The 23,611-nt window shown below is 38.9% G+C and overlaps 1 protein-coding gene across 2 annotated transcripts in view; it reads left to right on the top strand.

Moving 5' to 3' along the window:
* The first annotated feature begins 3,061 nt into the window (after positions 1 to 3,061).
* ZSWIM5 (zinc finger SWIM-type containing 5) overlaps positions 3,062 to 23,611 on the top strand; it is a 251,036-nt gene continuing 230,486 nt past the window's right edge. Inside the window, exons 1-2 of one of the 2 annotated variants that reach the window (XM_082613341.1) lie at positions 3,656 to 3,732; positions 9,054 to 9,269. In XM_082613341.1, the coding sequence (XP_082469467.1) occupies positions 9,170 to 9,269 (100 nt within the window). In that variant the 5' untranslated portion in view covers positions 3,656 to 3,732; positions 9,054 to 9,169. Of the gene's footprint in view, positions 3,733 to 9,053; positions 9,270 to 23,611 lie in introns of both variants that reach the window. The other variant, XM_082613340.1, reaches the window with a different exon arrangement.

The following is a 23,611-nucleotide window of genomic DNA, read 5'->3' as shown; positions in this document are numbered from 1 at the left end:
TCCTGAGGCTGCATGGAGAGATTTCCCTTTCTCTTCTTTGTTAGCACAGCTTCTGGTGTTCAGCTTTGGATTTGGCCCCACCTCTGCGTGGAGGTCGCCTGAGGGCATCTTTTGGGAAATCTGAGGTCTTCTGCCAGCGTTCAGTAGGTATTCTGTAGGAACTGTTCCACATGTAGATTTTTTTTTTTTTTTTTTTTTGCGGTACGAGGCCACTGTTGTGGCCTCTCCCGTTGCGGAGCACAGGCTCCGGATGAGCAGGCTCAGCAGCCATGGCTCACGGGCCCAGCCGCTCCGCAGCATGTGGGATCTTCCCGGACTAGGGCAGGAACCCATGTCCCCTGCATCGGCAGGCGGACTCTCAACCACTGCACCACCAGGGAAGCCCTGTAGATGTATTTTTGATGTATTTGTGGGGAGGAAGTTGATCTCCACGTCTTACTCCTCCGCCATCTTGAAGCTGTCCTTTTTTTTTTTTTTTAAATAAATATATTTTATTTATTATTTATTTTTGGCTCTTTTGGGCCTTTGTTGCTGTGTGCGGGCTCTCTCTAGCTGCGGCGAGCTGGGGCTGCTCTTCATTGCAGTGCATGGGCCTTTCATTGCAGTGGCTTCTTTTGTTGCAGAGCACAGGCTCTAGGCACTCAGGCTTCAGTAGTTGTGGCACATGGGCTCAGTAGTTGTGGCTTTAGGGCTCCAGAGTGCAGGCTCAGGAGTTGTGGTGAACAGGCTTAGCTGCTCCACGGCATGGGGAATGTTCCCAGATGAGGGCTCGAATCTGTGTCCCCTGCATTGGCAGGGGGATTCTTAACCACTGCACCACCAGGGATACCCAAATGCGATATATTCTTAAGGTGGAATATTTTACAGCACTTAAAGGAATTAGATCTTTGTGTGTCAGTATGCACAGGAAAAAGAAAGTTAGCAATGTGATGGTAGGCAGCTGTAATAACATTTAATTAAATGAAATATACACAAAACAATGTTACATATGTACACACACATAATTTAAAAATGGACTCAAAACTCAGGTTGTACTTGCTCCCAGTGATGCTATATGGAGGTGGTTAAAGTGGACTTCTGATATATTAAGTAATAATTATTAATTCTGAGTGGTGAGTATATGGGCATAGATTGTGCTATTCTTTGTGCTTTTCTATAAAGTTTTATGTCTTCCAAATAAGGAAAAATCACCTAGTTAAATCAAACTTGTAAGAATCAAACTTGACTCTTGGTAAATATGCTTAGTAACATTTCCTCATATATCCCAACCTCTATTAACTATATTTTCCAGCAGTTGAGTAAATCACAGTAACATATTCATTGATTCAGAAAGCAAATGTCTTTTGAGCATCTTCCATGTGCATGCATTTGGTGAGTGTTGGGACAGGCCTTTATATAGAAATATTTTCTGCCCTTACATAGCTCATAATCTAATCAGAGAGAAAGGCATTAAAGGAATACTCATGTCCCAAATAAACTCTGATAAGTTCTAGGAAAGAAAAGATTGGGTGCCATGAAAGTCTATAATTGTGGTACCAGATTTAAGGGGTAGTAGGGATTATGCTACTTCACAATAATCCATTTAGATATTTACAGATATACATCAATTAACAGAGATAAACATATTTATTATCTACTACAATGAATAAGCACTAGATTTGAATTACTTCTAATAAATGATATGTATAGGCATTATTACTAGCTCACTTTTACAAATGACTTGAGTCATGATTAGCATCACACAAGTAGCAAGGGTGATTCACACCCAATTCTGACTCTATTGCCTATGCTCTTTAATTCTGAGATTACAGCAAAAGCAAACTACTTTGGCCCATGTCCATCTCCAGTAATTTACTCCCCTATCCTTATTTTATACTACACTCTAGAACTCGCTCATTTTGAAGGGAGAACGCAACTAAAGGAACTCTCAAGACAGTTGTTGGAACATTTTAACGTTTTAGACATTAGTTTGTCAGCAAATCTGAAATAATAAATTTTCCTGACTGAGCAACATACTGTTGCTTACAACTCAGTTTTGTTTATTGAGGAGTTAGTGGTGAAGTTGCCGTATGTCAGGCAGAGGATAAGTTATCGAGAAGAAAATAGACATGATCTTAGCTCTCATAGTGTTTACAGTCAGTTGGGCAGTCAGACGTTACACAAATATATAAAAATATGTGTGCAACTTGTTATAATTAACATGAAGGTGTAGAAAGACTGAGCCAAGTGAGGAAAACATAAAAGACCTAATTTAGACGGGAGGCAGGGGATCAGAGAACTCTACCAGAAACCACACCGAAAAGTTTTTTTTTTCCCCACTAGGATGCAAGGTGCTAAAACCCTTCAATATCCACAAACGCTGCAGCCGCCGTGGCGGACGCCCCATTGTCCAGTCGGGGGCTGGTGCGACTTTGCCCGGCTCCGGAGGGGACCGCCGACTTTATTCTACATTGCTGTGGTGTGAGGAGTTTTCATCACTGGAACTTTTCGATTTTTTTCTAGTGTCTTCCTAGCGTCTTTCTGCCACATCTTTCGCTCCGCTGTGACCGTCGCGCGTCTGGTCAATCTACAGAGGACCCCGATTTTGAGTTTTCTCTCTTCCTCCGCTCCGCAAGCCGAGCACTTCGCGGCGGCTCCTCGCGTGGCTCGCGCCCGGCCGTTGCACTTGGCCGCACAGTCCACTCCTCTCCCTCCAGGCCGCAGGTGGGTTGGAGGTGAGCGAGCTGGCGAGGGTCCGGCGCTCCTCGCCCTTGGCTGGCCTCTAGGTGGAGGTCGGCCCGGGGCGAGCGTTCGGTGCGCGTTCTGGGCCGTCTGCGCCTGGAGCGCGCCGCCGGCCCGCGCTCGCTCCCGTCCCTCCTCGCGCTCGCAGCGGCCCGGACGGCGCGCGCCGCCTCTCTCTCTTCCTCAGTCCGCCCCCGTCGGCCCTCGCGGCGCGCGCACCGGACCGGCCTAAGCTCCACACTCAGGCCGGCAGGCTCGCGGGTTTGCTCGCCCCGCCCCCCCCGCCCCCACCCCGGCGCCGCAGCTGGGCGCTTGCGCGGGGCGCGTGGCCGTGGCCAGGGTCTCCGCCGCAGCCGGTGCAGCCGCCGCTGCCGCCGCTGCCTCCGCCTCAGTCAGTCAGTCAGTCCCCAGCAATGGCGGAAGGAGGTGAGCGAGAGGAGCTGCTCTCTCCACCGCCGGTCTCTCCGGCCAAGCGCCTGTGCTCGTGGCCCAGTCCGCAGGCTCACCACCCTCGCGGTTCGCCCGGGGCGGCCGGCGGCGGGGTGGGGGGCGTCGGCGGCAGCTGCCTGCCCCTGGGGGCCCGCCCCCACCTGCAGCCCGAGTCCTTGCTGGACTGTGCCGCCAAGACGGTTGCGGAAAAGTGGGCGTACGAGCGGGTGGAGGAGCGCTTTGAGCGGATCCCGGAGCCCGTGCAGCGCCGCATCGTCTACTGGTCCTTTCCGCGGAATGAGCGGGAGATCTGCATGTACTCCAGCTTCCAGTACCGCGGCGGCCCTGGCGCCGGCTCGGCTGGCGGCGCCGCGGGGGCTTCGCCGGCCGAGGAGGGGCCGCCACCACCCCCCGGGGCCGCCGCTCCGGCCGGCTCCGCCCCCGGGGCCGCCGCGGCGGGGGCGTCCCCCGGACTGGGCTCAGGGGCAGGAGCCGCCGGCGGCGGTGGTGGCGAGGGGCTGCCGTTCCGCCGGGGCATCCGTCTGCTGGACAGCGGCTCCGTGGAGAATGTGCTGCAAGTCGGTAGGTGCTCGCTTGACTCCTCTCGGGTCCCCGGCTTTCTCTTCCGCAGGTGCCTTCTCTTTGCACAAGCCCTGGGCCAAGACCCCGGCTTTCTGCCCAACTCCTGTTCTCCCGTGAAAGGACAAACTAGTCACATAAAAAACTTTTCTTAACATTTCGTTCAGGTCCACTGCTGCTCTTTCCTCCACCAGCCCTGTACCCGCTTTTCTTTTTGTTTGAAGAGCGAATAGATCTCTTTTTTACTCTTCGTTCTACACCCCAGCCAAGGCAAGAAGGATGGGGAGGTATGGCTTTCTGCATGTAATAATTTCTGAAATGCGTTTTTCTAATTTAAGTTTAGAGAGGAGAGAATTGTTAGTGAATCTGGAGCAAGCGGTCTTGCAGGGAATGTTTGAGGGACAGGCTGTCAATCTAGTCTTCGCAGATTGAAGCTGGGTATAATTAACTTTAAAAATGGAAAAAATCAACAAAATACTGTGCATTTCAGACAATTTTAATTACCTGCTTTAATATTTCCCCCCCTGGACCAGTGATACTTGGGAATCTAGGCTGTGGACTTAACAATAACCGAAGATGGAAATGTGACAGCTTCTCTTTTCCACACTCCCACCCAAGGAAAAAAAAAGGCACAATCTGGAGTGGGGGTGGGGTCTATCTTCCTTGTCAGACTGGGGTAAATCAAAAGCTGGTCACATTGGGTTTTTCAAATGCTTCTCATTTAACAAGTCTTCAAATTTGCTTTTGTTTTATCTTTTTGTTTGTGGGAAAATGAAAAGAATTTCTTTCTCTTGTACTCCTCCAGAGCTTCTAGTCAGTTTGTTCATCTTATTAAATATACAAATACAGTAGTCCTGATTTGTGGAATGGTTAGGAAGAAAGGGGGAAAAATGACATTGTTTAACATTGACTTGCTATGTGGGAAATTAAAACACTGATTTTTTTTTTCTATTTGGACTGTTATAGCATTTTGGAAGTGCATCTTATCTTTATGCGTTTTATTGTACAGTATATGCTCATATTTATTGAAAAAATATTGATTTTTGAAAGGAGTTGGAGAGATGTTGTTTTTAGAATTAAACAAGCACAGGAACACACATACACAGGAACTCTAGACATCTAGCTGTCTTCTCCCCAGGTAAAACTGACATATTTGAAATTTTCTTTTCATTTTAAGAGTAGTACATTGTGGTGTTTCATATAAGGTAGTCTACTTCTGATTATTGAGAGTCACTGAACTCTGTGTTTCTTTTTAAAACAACATATACCACAATTTGTTTTGCAAATGTGAAGTGTAAATTTATCTAAATTTATCCTGTGTCAGAATATAGTGACAGTGAGTTGAGAAAGTTTTGTTTATTTGAGGCTAGTCCTTTGTGTGTTTGTGTGTATTTTTGAAATAATTAATTGAATAATCAGGTAATTAAGGTGTACAGCTTCAATACTGAAAACATGCAAATGAATATAGGCATTTCTTTATTCATCTGTAGACCTTATTCTTTGTATGAGTTTCTATCAGTTAACTTTTAAGATTCTTGTTTAAAATATTTTGAATTGAAAAGTGTCAATTTAAATGGTCATTTTATAGTAAGAATTATTGGGTTTGAAAGAATTTTCAAACTTTGAGGGGGCAGATGAGAGAGAGGAAGAGTTTTAAAGAGGTATATATTTTGAAAGTGACTATAATGTCAAGTTACAAATGAAATCACATTTTGTGGGTGATCCAGGTCATGTTTAAATCTGATATTTTTCTTTTATAATAAGATAGTTGGCATGCTTATTAGGGTGATGAGCTCTTGTATGATAGTTTTAGGGACTGGAGAAAGGACATATTTAAGCATATTTTCTGATTCTTACTTTGGATTTCATAGATGAAGGTATGAGAATGAATTAATCACGTTTAAGTAGTGCTATTTGAGAACCATGAGCTGTGTAATCTTTATTTTTCTGACTTTAATTTATGCTAGTAAGTGTGGAAGAGAAGGATATTCCATTCTCTATCATTCTGAGTTCTGTATCTTGGCATGAACCATCTTTTAATATGTAAAGTTAGAGACCCATCCCTCATCTCTTAAACCTAAAATGTGAGTATGTGACTTAATCTAGATGATAGGTTTTATAAAAGTATTGCCAAGAGATGAGTGAAAAAGTGATTTGTATGTAGCAAGATGGTAATCATGTTCTTCACTTTATAACTTCACTTCAAACTCAATATAATTACTCAGTGGTATTAATAAAAATTCTACATATTTCCTTACTGTGTCCAAGCCATAGTTGTAACCTCAGAATTGGGAAGTTACTAAAGGCTGATACTTTAGGAAGGAAGGGATGTTAGGGTATTTCTATAACAACATCTTTTAAAGAAAAGATTCATAAGGGGATTTAAATAAGGAAAACAAGAATACCTTAAAATAAATAAATAAATTTAAAAATAAAGAAAACAGCACAACACAGAATAAAAAATTTGAAGGAAAAAAATTACACAACAACAAAAACTTGTACAAAGTGTAGGTATATTAAATTCGGTAACTTCTGATTACTTTCCACATGGAATCTGGTAATAGGGAGTCATGGACTGGTTGAAAAGCAAATGCTCTGTAGAAAACATCAGATTTTGTATCAGAACTAAAACTTTCCCAGCTTGATGCAAGCAAATGGGAGGACTAGGTTGTTATGCTCAAAGGATACATTTCTTTTCCATGACAGTACTGAATCAGAAGTATTGTTCCTTTTAAAAGGGGAATATTGTAAATTAGTGTTTTCATGGACGTCTGTAAGTTTGAAGCTCTGTGAATAGACTTTTCTGATCTCTCAGTATGAGGGTAATAGAGTTCAGGTGTTTAAAGCATCTGCATTTTTAACCTGTTTAAGAAGCCCATGGAAATAGTGGTAGTATAAACCTTGGGAAAATACTTACTCAGGAATCTGCAGATGGTATAAGAATGGTACAACTATAATTTACTAATAATTTAAAGATGTTGACCCTTTTTTGCTATCCATCATATTTTAAATGGAATTCTCTGTGTTTGGTAAAACTTAAAGGAGGTTTGTGTCTTCTCAGGGAAATCTGAATTGATTGAGGGAAAAGAAGCATTAACAGTTTTTCTCTTGTATGCAGAAATATTATATTTATTTGAATATTTAGATTTTCAAAAATTGGATAAAGGCATACAGGGTCCTTCAGTGCTGGTATATCTTAATTATATAAATATCCAGAAATTATCATAGATTCTGACAGTTGAGCCCCATATTTTTAGCCTACATGTTTTCTAATAAACACATAATTTGTATGTGGATAGTCTTCAAGACTAGAGCTACAATGCTAAGTACTACTTTATGTGGAAGAAGTGTAACTACAAAGTCGATAATAATAAAAAGGTCCGTTTCAGGAAGTTATCCATAGCTTAAACGTTAACTAGTAAGTTTATAATTATGAGCATGTATATATTATCAATAAACATCTATGAAATTTTTCTGTAGTACAAACTTTTGTGAAATGCAGCAGTAACAAGTATTACAGATATTGATTTTTATATGTAATTTGTTTTTACTCTCTATTATTTAGGGGAACAAAAGATATCCTCATCTAAAAAGCTTTATAGCATTGTGTGTAAGTTAGAATAGATATAAAATCATAATAAAATTTCCATGTGGGGAAAAATCACTGACTTATATGTGAGATATTCCAGCAGGGAAAGCAGCTGCATACCTTTAAGGGATAAGTGGTAACATTTTTTAGAGTAGAAACTTACCAAGTTTTAAAATCACATTGCTCTTTTATTTTTTTTGATCAATGAATTCTCTCCTTCCTCCTCCACCACAGTGCCTCACACACACATCTTAATATTTAGTAAATGTTTGTTAATTTCCAAAATATACAAACAGCTCGTACAGCTTAATATCAAAAAAACAAAAAGCCCAGTCAAAAAATGGGCAGAAGACCTAAACAAACATTTTTCCAAAGAAGACATACAGATGGCCAACAGGCACATGAAAAGATGCTCAATATCTGTAATTATTAGAGAAATGCAAATGAAAGCTACAATGAGGTATCACCTCACACCAGTCAGAATGGCCATAATTAAAAAGTCTACAAATAATAAATGCTAGAGAGGCTCTGAAGAGAAAGGGACCCTCTTACACTGTTGGTGGGAATGTAAATTGGTGCAGTCACTATGGAGAACAGTATGGAGGTTCCTTAAAAAACTAAAAATAGAGCTGCCATATGATCCAGCAATCCCACTCCTGGGCATATATCCAGAGAGAACTCTAATATGAAAAGATACATGCACCCAGTGTCCATAGCAGCACCTTTTACAATAGCCAAGACATGGAAGCAACCTAAATGTCCATTGACAGAGGAATGAATAAAGATGTGGTACATATATACAATGGAATATTACTCAGCCATAAAAAAGAATGAAATAATGCCATTTGCAGCAACATGGATGGACCTAGAGATTATCATACTAAGTGAAGTAAGTCAGACAGAGAAAGACAATATCATATGATTTCACTTATATGTGAAATCTGAAAAAATGATACAAATGAACTTATTTACAAAACCGAAATAGACTCACAGACATAGAAAACAAACTTACGGTTACCAAAAGGGATAGTGGGGGTGGAGGGGAGAGATAAATTAGGAGTTTGGGGTTAACATATACAGACTACTGTATATAAAGTAGGTAGACAACGAGGACCTCCTGTATAGCACAGGGAACTATATACAATGTCTTGTAATAACCTATAATGGAAGAGAATATGAAAAAGAATATATATGTTTGTGTGTATAACTGAATTGCTTTGCTGTACACTTGAAACTAACATAACATTGTAAATTAAGTATACTTTGGTAAAAAAGTTTGTTGAATAGTGAATGTTTAGAAGTTTAAAAACAAACTTCTCAGTCTTCTAAAACTAAGAGAGAGAGACATGAATTTTTATAATGAATGCAGTGTTAGAAGACATGGGGAAAACTCCATACTTGCACATATAATAAGCTGATAACAGTAAGTGGTATGAAGGTTGCAACAGTGTGTATCTTTTATGTTGACTGTTTGTTTTATGTGAAGAATGGTGATTTATCAGTTTCTTCAAAACTTCAGATGAATTCTCATTGAAAGTGACTTTCTCAAGGAATAGAGCTTTAGATTTTAAAGATAATGAATAAACTAAAGATAGTGGACTTTTAGAGGTTATCTTTATTTTAGGAATTAAAAAAATATATTATTGAAGTGTGAATACAAAGTCTAAATTTTGAAGTGAAAGGGCTGGAAATTTACTTAAGCCTATGTGAAACAATTTCTTTGCTCTTGTTTCAGTAATGACTATTAAAAATCAAGACACTGAGACTTCCCTGGTGGTCCAGTGACTAAGACTCTGTGTTCCCAATGCAGGGGGCCTAGGTTCGATCCCTGGTCAGGGAACTAGGTCCCACATGCCACAACTAAAGATCCCGCATGCCACAACTAAGAAGATCCGCATGCCACAACTAAAAGTCCCGCGTGCTGCAACTAAGACCCGGTGCAGCCAGATAAGTAAGTAAGTAAGTAAATAAATAAATAAAATAAATATTAAAAAAAATTCAAGACATTAACTGTCAGTATCTTATGGTTGATGGCTATATATATACACACACGTGTTAAAATGTATTGCGCTATACCCCAAAAAGTCACATTTACTGTATTATTTTAGAAAATAATTTTTAAAAATCAAGACATTAATATGTCAGTAAATTAATGTATAAGAGAAATACTGAAAATGCTGTATTAGTTTCCTATGGCTGCTGTAACAAACTGCCACAAACTGGGTGGCTTAAAACAACAGAAATTTACTGTCTCACAGTTCTGGAGGCTGGAAGTCTGAAATCAAGGTATCAGCAGGGTCATGCTCCCTCTGAAACCAATAGGGAAATCCTTCCTTGCCTCTTGCTAGCTTCTGGTGGTTTGCCAGGAGTCTTTGGCATTCCTTGGTATACAACTGCATAACTCCAATCTCTGCCTTCTTTGTCACAGGCGTTCTTCTTATGTATCTCTGTCTTCACATGGCCATTTTATAAGGACATGGATTATTGGATTAGGGGCCTACACTGCTCCAGTATGAGCTCATTTTACCTAATTACATGTGCAACGACCCTATTGCCAAAAAATACGTCACGTTCTGAGGCACTGGGGGTTAGGACTTCAACATACCAATTTTGGAGGACACAATTCAACTCATAACAGCTTCTCGTGCTTGTTTTTTGTTGCATAACAGAGTTTCATGTGAATTTTAAACTTTTATATGTTGGATATAGCTTAAATTGGAAATCACCACATTCACTTTATTAGGTAAGCATTATTTCAATTTAATTGATTCAATTTGCAGATTGATTATTTAATATTTTTAATACATGTGGGACTTTTTTGACAAATAAGTGGTCATTTAAAAGGTTAAACCTGTCATCCTTCTTTATAAAAAATGATGACTGTGCAATATAGCACTCAGGATATACATGCATGGATGAACAGATTACTGTGGGATTCTTTTCATGCATACCATTTATAACTCGTGTATAGAAATAGGTAACCCTCAGTTGTCCAGAGCCTCTTCAGCATCTCCTCCTATAGTCAGATCACCAGTGGCTTGAGTGTTCTGCCAGTTCTGCATAATCCACTGTACAAGAAGGTATGAGACCTCGCTGATAGCTTAAGGGCATAGAGATCACAATGCTTGAAGCTTATCATGGAGAAACAGGAGAACAAGCTGGAGATGCTGTACAAGCTCATCTTGGTGGAAAACAAGAGCCTGAGCTGGGGGGCACCTTGTATGGACTTTCTCTGTCATACGTACAAGGAAGTTCGGCAGCTACTGAGCTAGAGCAAGTGGGTAAACAGAATAGGGTCCTAGGCCAGCTTCCAGAAAGTACCCCAGGAGAGCAGAGAAATCTGGACAGTTGCATATCTTGTAAGTCATGTAAGCTGACCTCAGTCTCTTTGCGGGGAGGGGGAAGTTTAAGGAGATACTTTCTTTTCTGGACTGAAGTATCCTACCACTCTGTCATGTCCTACTGATGGAAGGTGCCCCTAATCCCATCACTTTATCTTGCTTTTCCTGTGGTAATGCATGTAATTTCTCAGTTCACTTTATGTGATTTGGTGTTGGGGACTTTGGAGGCACTCAGACCCTGGCAATTTTATGTGCCCCCTCTGGACCAGCCTTCAAGAAGAGAGGGGCAGGCAGGAAGGAGTGGGGATCCCAGGATTACTACAGGGGGAGGGCCTGCTAATTTAGCTCTCTGTTAGCAGCAGCTTCCTGTATTAGGGGTAAAACATACACATGCACAAGAGCTGGGGTATAGACCATAAGTGGTGGAGAGAAAAATGATCAGTCCTTCTTGGGCCTGGAAGTCAGCAGCAACATCAGAGTGGTTGATTAGCTTTCCCCCTCTGCTTCCACTCTTCTTTCTCTCTCCTGCAATGATTGGTGATCACCCCATGGATAGAAATGCATTGTCAGAGATGAATAAGTCTGGGAACTGAGTTACAAAATAAATTAAGATCTGGGAGAGATACCAGCCTTCTTTCCAGCTGGAGAGGCCCCAACACTGAATGTTTCTGTAGGGAGTCTGATCATCAACTTGCAATACCTCACAGAGCCAGCCCATTTCCCACTCTGATCTCCTACTGGAAACACTGCTTCTCCAAGCTGGAGGTTCTTGAGGAGAGAGGCAGAGGTGCCTGGAGCAGGTCTCTCCTGCCTGGACACCACTTGGGCTTTGGTATTGACAGAGTGGCTGACAGTTATCTTCCAGCCCGAACTGGCTAGGACAGGACAAGGGCTAGCCTTGATGGTGGCCAGGCTCACCTGCTCCCAGCCTGGGATGCCCCTGCTCTGGACCTTTTATTTCTCTTTATTGGTTTATTTTTCAATGCATCTTTAATTTGTAAAGAAATAAAATAAAGATAAAAAAAAAGAAATAGGTAACTCTGAAAGCATATGAACCATGTCTTAACCTTTTTCCAAACCCCAAGTTAATATGATTCGGAATTGTGTTTGATATTAGAAATAGACTGCAGTCCATTCCAGATTACTTTTATGTGAATTTTCTACCTTGTGGTTTATTTATAGGCTTATATCTTCCCTCATATAGGCAGCATGCTTCTTGGCCACTTTTAGCCTGTCATGGAGCTGGTATGCCAAGGAAATCACACTCATTTTAACATTAGCTTTAGCATTATATTATCATATGCTAAATTACTCTGATACTTTTCATAATCACATGTAGCCAACTGATTAATTTTTGGTTCTCAGTATTGAGAAAAATTGTCCTCCCTCTTAGAATGTATAATGTGATATGCCGTAAATTGGTACTCAGTACATGCTTATTGAATGAATGAGTAAACTGTGGTATAATTTAAAAAATATTTATGTAGTATGGAAATCTCTCTTCCTTGATTTATATGTAACTGGAGCCTAGGAGATACACTGGCAAGATATAGAAATAAAATAAAGATGTAATTTCTGCATGTTTTTGATTTTTAAAACATTATATAGATTAAAAAATACCATTGAAGGTTATTATTATATATATATATATATATATATATTTTTTTTTTTTTTTTTTTTTTTTTTTTGCTGTACGTGGGCCTCTCACTGTTGTGGCCTCTCCCCGTTGCGGAGCACAGGCTCCGGACGCGCAGGCCCAGCGGCCATGGCTCACGGGCCCAGCTGCTCCGTGGCATGTAGGATCTTCCTGGACCAGGGCAAGAACCTGTGTCCCCTGCATTGGCAGGCGGACTTTCAACCACTGTGCCACCAGGGAAGCCCGAAGGTTATTATTAACTAGTTCTTGATTCATTCATTGAACATTTAGCCACTTGTTTTGTGTAAAGCTCAGTAAATAATTGTTTACTTATTTTGGGTGTAAATCATTCCAAAATACTTTGTTTTTCCCTACCTTAGAATACAAACCCAAGTTGGGCACTGAAGCCTATGCTTCTAGAACTGCGTATGTCGCCATCTGTATGTAGGTGGGAAGTTGTAAACTGAGTGGGTACTTGACCCTAAGAAATTCTCTGGAACCTGCTTTTGAAAAGCTTTTTTGGTGCTTTGCTTCTTTCTCATTATAATGGAGTGATGAATGTGGTAAGCAAGGCAGTATAACATAGTTACCTTCTTTAAAAATACATTGTTGAATCAAAAGATGAAGTACCCTCTCCCTAGTGGTGTTCTTACCTTAAGAACAGTTGTTTTTATATTTATTTAGTCCTTAGGGAAATACAAATTAAAACCTAAGGAAATACTATACACACACTAGAATGTGTAAAATAAAAGACTGACACTACCAAGTACTGACAAGGATGTGGAGCAACTAGAACTCTCTTACATTGCTTGTGGAAACGCAAAATGATACAGCCACTGTGAAAACAGTTTCTTTCTTTTTAAAAAAAATTTATTTATTTTATTATTTGGCTGCGTTGGGTCTTTGTTGCTGTGCGTGGGCTTTTCTCTGGTTGCAGCAAGCAGGGGCTACTCACTGTTGCGGTGTGCAGGCCATTGTGGTGGCTTCTCTTGTTGCGGAGCACTGGCTCTAGGCGCGTGGGCTTCAGTAGTTGTGGCTCACAGGCTTTAGAGTGGAGGCTCGGTAGTTGTGGCGCAAGGGCTTAGTTACTCTGTGGCATGTGGGATCTTCCTGGAGCAGGGATTGAACCCGTGTCCCTTGCATTGGCAGGCGGATTCTTAACCACTGCGCCACCAGGGAATTCCCAGAAAACAGTTTCTTATAAAGTTAATCATACACTTAATCATAAGATTCAGCAACCTATTCCTAGGTATTTACTTTAAAGAAATGAAAACATATGTTCATATAAAGATTTGTACTTGAATATTCAGAACAGCTTTATTCAGAATAGCCCTAAACTGGAAACAACCCATATGTCTATGAAATGGGTGAATAGATAAAGAAATTGTTGTGTATGCATATAGTGGAATACTATTCAGCAATAAAAAAGAACAAACTGATGGCCTAAAACATGGATGATTCTTAAAAGCATTATGCTAAATAAAAGAAGCCAGACCAAAAAGAAAACATACAATACAATTCCATATACATGAAATTTTAGAAAGCCTTAAGCTATAGTGACAGAAGGTAAATCAGTGGGGCATGAGGAAACTTTTTTGGGTAATGGAAATGTTCTATGTTGTGATTATGGTAGTGGTTACATGGCTGTATTCATTTGTCAAAACTTAATTGTATACTTAAAATTGGTATATTTTATTGAATGTAAATTATGCCTCACAAATTGATTTTAAAGGAAAGAGTGGTGGGTTCTAATCTTGGCTTCACATTAAAATCACCTGGGGAGATTTAAAAAAAAATAGTGCCAAAGACTCACCCCGAATTAATTAAATAAGAATCTGTTGAGAATGAGGACTGAACCTCAGAATTTAAAAAAAGTTCCTAGGTTGTTTTATGTGCAGCCAAGGTTTGAAAACACTGTTCTAGAAAAATGGTCACCTCTATTAGTGTTGTCAGTGTTTTTAAACTTATCGTAGGCAGTCAAAACATTATGTAATATTTATTACACAAATGCTATGGACTACATCAACTTTCTTTTCTACTTCAGTCTATTTTCTTTTATCTATCTTTAGGTTTATTAATGGATCTCAAGGAAAAGTATTCTCTTACTACTTAAAATGTGTGTCTGTGTTTTGGAAAGGTCTTATGCAAAAGTGTATAAATTCTTACCATCAAAAGACACTTATATAAATGTAATGCCAACATATAATTTTATTCATGTTTGTTCATTCCTCCATTCATTTATAAAACTTATATTTAACATTTTTAAATATTCTGTGCAAAATAGAATATAAATTCTGTATTTAAGGAGTATACAGTTTAGTATAGGATACACGTTAAAATAGCACTTAACACAGTGTTCTGTAATAATAGAGGAGGCAAAGGGTAGAAAGTGATTGGAGAAATGAGGACAGCTGGATAAATTGTTCTATTTTAATATTCTAATTATAAGATATTTAAAAATTATGTCTAATATTGCAATATTAGATTGAAAACACTATTTATTGCTTACAAGTTAGATTGACCCTTCATGAAATTCTTTCTATATTGGCATTTCTCTGCCCTATAATACTCTAGCCCATAGTTAATTCAAAGGGGTAACATTGGCAGGCAGGAAGATGACAAAAATACTGCCAGATATTCTTTTTTTTTCAGAATAAATTTTATAGATTTCTGTCTTTAGAATAACTTTGTTATATCTTCATAGGATCCTTTTTTTCTTTTTTAAAAAAATTGTTGCTTTTTTAAGGTACAAGTATATGATAGAGCTAATCAGTAAAATAGATTTTGGTCCATCCATCCATTCATTATCTTGCATTCTGTAAGCAACAGGAGAATGTATTATGCCTTTGAAAGCCTTTGGAGATAGTTACATTTTTTTCCTATTCATTCATGGTTTTATTGAATGGAAGCCTGCCACATTAATACATTCAGGAAGTCAGCCTGTTTTTATTTTGCTTAAGTCTGTCAACACCTGGTAAACGGACATGACTGTCAAGCATCACCAACATACATTGATGTTAGTGGTATAAAATCCTTCCCCATGTTATGGTTCTTGTGAAAAAATACTTTTGCTAATCTCTTCTCTCACTCAATATTATATTATTTTTATTTTTAATTAAAGTATAGATGATTTAGAATTTTATGTTGTTTCAGGTGTACAACACAGTGATTCAGTTTTTTATAGATTATACTCTCAATATTATTGTACTCTCTACTGTCATGTATATTTGCATTTATCTACTATATATTATATTATTACATATTATATATTATATAATATGACATATGGTATATATGTGATTATATTATATATTATCACATATATGCAGGGACTATGCAGCAGGTAGCCTCAGAATTCTGGCTCCTCACTATGTCTCAGTTTCCTCAACTATAAATGGACCAGAATGATGGTCCATTTGTTTTATACTCAAAAAGAATTGTTTTGACTATAAATTAATTAACATGTTAAGTATTTAGAACAGGGCCTAGCACTTAATCAGGTATTATGTAAATATTCATTCACTATTATTCTTGTATCAGAATTGTTGAGAGTATTCCATATTTGTTACCTTTCCTTCTTTAACCTTCTTGCCACTTCTGAAGCCTTTTCAATCTGACTTCTGCTTTCGCTCACTGTATTAAAATTGATCTCTTAAAGGTCACCAATGACCTCATGATTGCCAGACATGGTATCCTTTTTCCAGTCCTCATCCTTCATGACCTCTGTATAGCACTTTCTGTAGTCTTCTGAACCTTCCTGTTGAAATGTTTCTTGCTAGATTTTTGTTTTACTTCACCATTCTGCTTTTCCTTCTACCTTCCTTTATTCTCTTACCCCACAAAAGTAGGATTATCTTCTTGCCCCAAGTTTTCTAATTAAGCAATCTTTTTTATTTCTACAGCTTCAATAACTATTTTAAGAACATAAGTTAGGGGCTTCCCTGGTGGCGCAGTGGTTGAGAGTCCGCCTGCCGATGCAGGGGACACGGGTTCGTGCCCCGGTCTGGGAAGATTCCACGTGCCGCGGAGCAGCTGGGCCCATGAGCCATGGCCGCTGAGCCTGCGCGTCCGGAGCCTGTGCTTCGCAACGGGAGAGGCCACAACAGTGAGAGGCCCGCGTACTGCACAAAAAAAAAAAAAAAAAAAAAAAGAACATAAGTTAGTATCATATAATGTAATGGTTTCAAACTTGTTTCAAGCAACTCTACTTATCTTCAAATGAAATCTTACATGATATTCCAGTTTTTACAGCAGAAAAATTTGAGATGTTTTGGGAATTGGGATGAGGCCCAAAACTCAGGCAGCTTGGCCAGCTTCTTCCCTTTGATCCCTGAAGCACTTCCAAATAAGCTTAATCTTGGGATATTGTAGTCTGGAGATCTGCCTGAGATTTCTCATCTGTACAAGTGTTAGGATTTTTGTGAGATTCTAAAGAAACTAATATACATGAAAGTACTTTATAAATGTCACTGTGCAAATACTATGACTGTTAAGTGTACATCGTTGTTTCTCCCTCTTGAATTCAAGATCAGCATGTATATTTTGCCTGCTAGATATTTCTAAATGGATACCTAATAGCCACTCAAAATGAATATGTCTGATAAGGGATTAATGTTCAGAATATGTAAAGAACTCCTACAACTCAACAACAAAAAGCAAACAACCTGATTAAAAAATGGTCAAAGGACTTGAATAAACACTTCTACAAAGAAGGTATGCAAATGGCCAATAAGCACGTGAAAAGATGCTCAACATCACTCACTAATCATTAGGAAAATGCAAAAAACCACAATGGGATATCACTTCATATCCATTAGGATGACTGTTATAAAGAAAAAACACCCCAGAAAATAACAAGTGTTGGTAAGGATATGGAGAAATTGGAACCCTTGTGCATCACTAATGGGAATATAAAATGGTGCAGCTTCTGTGGAAAATGTTATGGTAGTTCCTCAAAAAACTAAATGTAAAATTACTGGATCCAGCAATTCCACTTCTGGGTCTGTGGCCAAAAGAATTGAAAGCAGGAACTCGAACAGATATTTGTACACCCATATTATAGCAGCAGTAGTCACAATTGCCAAAAGGCGCAAGCAACCCACGTGTCCAACGACAGATGAATGGATAGACAAAATTTAGTATATACATACAATTTACTATTATTCAGCCTTAAAAAGGAAGGAAATTCTGATACATGGTACAACATGGATGAACCTTGAGGACATTATGCTAAGTGAAGTAAGCCAGACACAAAAGGTCAAAAATTATATGATTCCACTTATATGAGCTACCTAAAATAGGCAAATTCATAAGAGACAGAAAGTAAAATAGAGGTTACCAGAGGCTGGGGGGAGAGGGGAATGGAAAGTTATTATTTAAGGGGTACACAGAGTTTTATTATGGGATAATGAAAAAGTTCTAGGGACTTCCCTGGTGGTGCAGTGGTTAAGAATCCTCCTGCCAATGCAGGGGACACAAGTTTGATCCCTGGTCCGGGAAGATCCCACATGCTGCGGAGCAGCTAAGCCCATGTGCCAAAACTTCTGAGCCTGCGTTCTAGAGCCGGCGAGCCACAACTACTGAGCCCGTGTGCCACAACTACTGAAGCCCGCGCACCTAGAGCCTGTGCTTCGCAACAAGAGAAGACACCGCAATGAGAAGTCCGCACACCGCAACGAAGAGTAGCCCCTGCTCGCCGCAACTAGAGAAAGCCTGTGCGCAGCAACAAAGACCCAACGCAGCCAAAAATAAATAAAATAAATAAATTTATTAAAAAAAAGAAAAAGTTCTAGAGATGGATAATGGTGATGGTTTCACAGCAGTGTGAATGTACTTAATGCCACTGAACTGTATGCTTAAAATGGGTAAAGAGTACATCTTGTTTATATTTTACCACAAGAAAAAAGTTTTAAAAAAGGCTACATGTCATATGATTCAGTTTATATGAAATGTCCAGAATAGGCAAATCCTAAAGACAGAAAGTAGATTCGTGGTTTTCAGGACCTGGCGGTAGGGAAAGTAATTGCTAATGGGTATGGGGTTTCCTTTTTGGGTGATGAAATGTTCTAATATTAGATAATGGTGATGATTGCACAAATCTGTGAATATACTAAATACCACTGAATTGTACACTTTAAGAGAGTGAGTTTTGTGATATATGAATTACATCACAATAAAGCTGTTATTAAAAAAGCAAATATTCCAAATAGGAAAAAAAAAACTTCAAAGACATTCTTTTTCTTAGGAAATGAGGTCTAAATTCCTAAGCCTTATTATTAGAGACTGGGGTTCAAATTTCAGTTCTGCTACTTTCTAGCTGTGTAACCTTGGATGACAAGTTACTTAACCCTTCTGTGCCTCAGTTTCTTTATCTCTAAAATGGAGACACAATACCATCTCAGAATGTTTATATCATAGTTAAATGAGATAATGTATTCAAAGTCAACTTGGAATTTCTTACACATTGTAGGGTAGTACTATGAATATTAATTCTCTTTGTTTTAACCTTCCCTGCCTCTTAACGGTCTATACATCTGTTCTTAAAAGTGCCTTTTCCTTATCTACTTAGTTGAAATTAAACCTTCCAGTTTAGTCCTATGCATTATTCAGCAATTGTTTATTAAGTACATATTATGTGTTAGGCTCTTGTCTAGACGCTTGGAGATATGGCAGTGAATAAAACAGAGTTCCCGCTTTCATGGAACATACATTTTAGTTAGGGGACAGACAGCACTTTCTGCTTTCAGCTTGTGTTATAATTAATTATTATTAGGTATGATTTCCTCTTCCAGTCTGTAAGCACTTGTAGGGCAAGGACTGTATCCTACAATACATTCAGCATCCAGCACAATACCTAGTAGAATTCATAATGGACTTTTAAGAGGTCTTTGTGGAAATGAATTGAAACCATTATCTTTTTAATTTCTATGATTTTCATAATAGTGATTCCCAGCAGTGCTGCTTTATATTTTAATCACATCACTTGAGGAACTTTGGTAAAATACATTCTGGGGCTCCACCCTTGTAAATTCTAGTTGACTAAAATTGGAATGGGGCTCAGGAATCTGTTTCTTTGACAAGCTCTCCAGATTTAAATGTTTGGGATCCATTATTCCGTAGTACTTAGCACAGTGATTTACATGGAATATGCTTAGTAGATGTTGATTGAATTGCTCTATTGATTGATTTATACACTAGCTTTTTCCAAACCAGATTTGGAACTTGTGGGTCAAATTGAAAAAAATGGATAGAGTGGTTATAGGAAAGAGTTATATGAAAAAGTCATTAATCTTAGCAGCACTGCATTTGCTATTAGGAAAACCACTAATATCTATCCTTTGTTCTTTTTATTTATTTATTTGAGTATTTTTAAAAAATAAATTTATTTATTTTATTAATTTATTTTTGGCTCTGTTGGGTCTTCGTTGCTGTGCACGGGCTTTCTCTAGTTGTGGCGAGCACAGGCTGCTCTTTGTTGCGGTGTGCGGGCTTCTCATTGCGGTGGCTTCTCTTGTTGCAGAGCATGGGCTATAGGCGTGTGGGCTTCAGTAGTTGTGGCACGTGAGCTCAGTAGTTGTGGCACACGGGCTTAGTTGCTCCATGGCATGTGGGATCTTCCCGGACCAGGGCTTGAACCTGTGTTCCCTGCATTAGTAGCGGATTCTTAACCACTGCACCACCAGGGAAGTCCCTATCCTTTGTCCTTTTTATTTTTTATCATTTTTAAATTATTTTTTATTTTATTATTTATTTATTTATTTATTTATTACATCTTTATTGGAGTGTAATTGCTTTACAATGGTGTGTTAGTTTCCGCTTTAGAACAAAGTGAATCAGTTATACAAATACATATGTTCCCATATCTCTTCCCTCTTGCATCTCCCTCCCTCCCACCCTCCCTATCCCACCCCTCTAGGTGGTCACAAAGCACCGAGCTGATCTCCCTGTGCTATGCGGCTGCTTCCCACTACCTATCTATTTTACGTTTGGTAGTGTATATATGTCCATGCCACTCTCTCACTTTGTCACAGCTTACCCTTTCCCCTCCCCATATCCTCAAGTCCATTCTCTAGTAGGTCTGTGTCTTTATCCCTGTCTTACCCCTAGGTTCTTCATGACATTGTTTTTTTCTTAGATTCCATATATATGTGTTAGCATACAGTATTTGTCTTTCTCTTTCTCACTTACTTCACTCTGTATGACAGACTCTAGGTCTATCCACCTCACTACAAATAACTCAATTTCGTTTCTTTTTATAGCTGAGTAATATTCCATTGTATATATGTGCCACATCTTCTTTATCCATTCATCCGATGATGGACACTTCGGTTGTTTCCACCTCCTGGCTATTGTAAATAGAGCTGCAATGAACATTTTGGTATATGACTATTTTTGAATTATGGTTTTCTCAGGGTATATGCCCAGTAATGGGATTACTGGGTCATATGGTAGTTCTATTTTTAGTTTTTTAAGGAACCTCCATACTGTTCTCCATAGTGGCTGTACCAATTCACATTCCCACCAGCAGTGCAAGAGTGTTCCCTTTTCTCCACATCCTCTCCAGCATTTATTGTTTCTAGATTTTTTGATGATGGCCATTCTGACCGGTGTGAGATGATATCTCATTGTAGTTTTGATTTACATTTCTCTAATGATTAATGATGTTGAGCATTCTTTCATGTGTTTGTTGGCAATCTGTATATCTTCCTTGGAGAAATGTCTATATAGGTCCTCTGCCTATTTTTGGATTGGGTTGTTTGTTTTTTTGTTATTGAGCTGCATGAGCTGCTTATAAATTTTGGAGAGTAATCCTTTGTCAGTTGCTTAATTTGCAAATATTTTCTCCCATTCTGAGGGTTGTCTTTCGGTCTTGTTTATGGTTTCCTATGCTGTGCAAAAGCTTTGAAGTTTCATTAGGTCCCATTTGTTTATTTTTGTTTTTATTTCCATTTCTCTAAGAGCTGGGTCAAAAAGGATCTTGCTGTGATTTATGTCATAGAGTGTTCTGCCTATGTTTTCCTCTAAGAGTTTGATAGTTTCTGGCCTTGCATTTAGGTCTTTAATCCATTTTGAGCTTATTCTTGTGTATGGTGTTAGGGAGTGTTCTAATCTCATACTTTTACATGTAGCTGTCCAGTTTTCCCAGCACCACTTATTTAAGAGGCTGTCCTTTCTCCACTGTACATTCCTGCCTCCTTTATCAAAGATAAGGTGACCATATGTGTGTGGGTTTATCTCTGGACTCTCTATCCTGTTCCATTGATCTATCTTTCTGTTTTTGTGCCAGTACCATACTATCTTGATTACTGTAGCTTTGTAGTATAGTCTGAAGTCAGGGAGCCTGATTCCTCCAGCTCCGCTTTTTCTCTCTCAAGATTGCTTTGGCTATTTGAGGTCTTTTGTGTTTCCATACAAATTGTGAAATTTTTGGTTCTAGTTCTGTGAAAAATGCCAGTGGTAGTTTGATAGGGATTGCATTGAATCTGTAGATTGCTTTGGGTAGTAGAGTCATTTTCACACTGTTGATTCTTCCAATCCAAGAACATGGTATATCTCTCCATCTATTTGTATCATCTTTAATGTCTTACATCAGTGTCTTATAATTTTCTGCATACAGGTCTTTTGTCTCCTTAGGTAGGTTTATTCCTAGATATTTTATTTTTTTTGTTGCAATGGTAAATGGGAGTGTTTTCTTGATTTCATTTTCAGATTTTTCATCATTAGTATATAGGAATGCCAGAATGTATAGGAAATGTATAGGAAATGGTTTCAGTTTTTCGCCATTGAGGACGATGTTGGCTGTGGGTTTGTCATATATGGCCTTTATTATGTTGAGGAAAGTTCCCTCTATGCCTATTTTCTCCAGGGTTTTTATCATAAATGGGTGTTGAATTTTGTCGAAAGCTTTCTCTGCATCTATTGAGATGATCATATGGTTTCTCTCCTTCAGTTTGTTAATATGGTGTATCACGTTGATTGATTTATGTATATTGAAGAACCCTTGCATTCCTGGAATAAATCCCACTTGATCATGATGTATGATCCTTTTAATGTGCTGTTGGATTCTGTTTGTTAGTATTTTGTTGAGGATTTTTGCATCTGTGTTCATCAGTGATATTGGCCTGTAGTTTTCTTTCTTCGTGACATCCTCGTCTGGTTTTTGTGTCAAGGGGATGGTGGCCTTGTAGAATGAGTTTGGGAGTGTTCCTCCCTCTGCTATATTTTGGAAGAGTTTGAGAAGGAAGGGTGTTAGCTGTTCTCTAAATGTTTGATAGAATTTGCTTGTGAAGCCATCTGGTCCTGGGCTTTTGTTTGTTGGAGGATTTTTAATCACAGTTTCAATTTCAGTGCTTGTGATTGGTCTGTTCATATTTTCTATTTCTTCCTGAGTCAGTCTTGGCAGGTTGTGCATTTCTAAGAATTTGTCCATTTCTTCCAGGTTGTCCATTTTATTGGCATGGAGTTGCTTGTAGTAATCTCTCACGATCTTTTGTATTTCTGCAGTGTCAGTTGTTACTTCTCCTTTTTCATTTCTAATTCTATTGATTTGAGTCTTCTCCCTTTTTTTCTTGATGAGTCTGGCTAATGGTTTGTCAATTTTGTTTATCTTCTCAAAGAACCAGGTTTTAGTTTTATTGATCTTTGCTATCATTTCCTTCATTTCTTTTTCATTTATTTCTGATCTGATTTTTATGATTTCTTTCCTTCTGCTAACTTCGGGATGTTTTTGTTCTTCTTTCTCTAATTGCTTTAGGTGCAAGGTCAGGTTGTTACTCGAGATGTTTCCTGTTTCTTAAAGTGAGATTGTATTGCTATAAACTTCCCTCTTAGAACTGCTTTTGCTGCATCCCATAGGTGTTGGGTCATCGTGTCTCCATTGTCATTTGTTTCTAGGTATTTTTTCATTTCCTCTTTGATTTCTTCAGTGATCACTTCGTTATTAAGTAGTGTACTGTTTAGCCTCCATGTGTTTGTACTTTTTACAGATCTTTTCCTGTAATTGATATCTAGTCTCCCGTAGCATTGTGGTCGGAAAAGGTACTTGATACAATTTCAATTTTCTTAAATTTACCAAGGCTTGATTTGTGTCCAAAGATATGATCTATCCTGGAGAATGTTCCATGAGCACTTGAGAAAAATGTGTATTCTGTTTTTGGATGGAATGTCCTATAAATATCAATTAAGTCCACTTTGTTTAATGTATCATTTAAAGCTTGTGTTTCCTTATTTATTTTCATTTTGGATGATCTGTCCATTGGTGAAAGTGGGGTGTTAAAGTCCCCTACTATGAATGTGTTACTGTCGATTTCCCCTTTT

The sequence above is a fragment of the Mesoplodon mirus genome (assembly GCF_964341445.2).
Source record: "Mesoplodon mirus genome assembly, chromosome: 3".
Lineage (NCBI taxonomy): Eukaryota > Metazoa > Chordata > Mammalia > Artiodactyla > Ziphiidae > Mesoplodon > Mesoplodon mirus.
The sequence above is the reverse complement of the archived record's forward strand: the minus strand, read 5'-3'. Positions and strand labels throughout refer to the sequence as shown.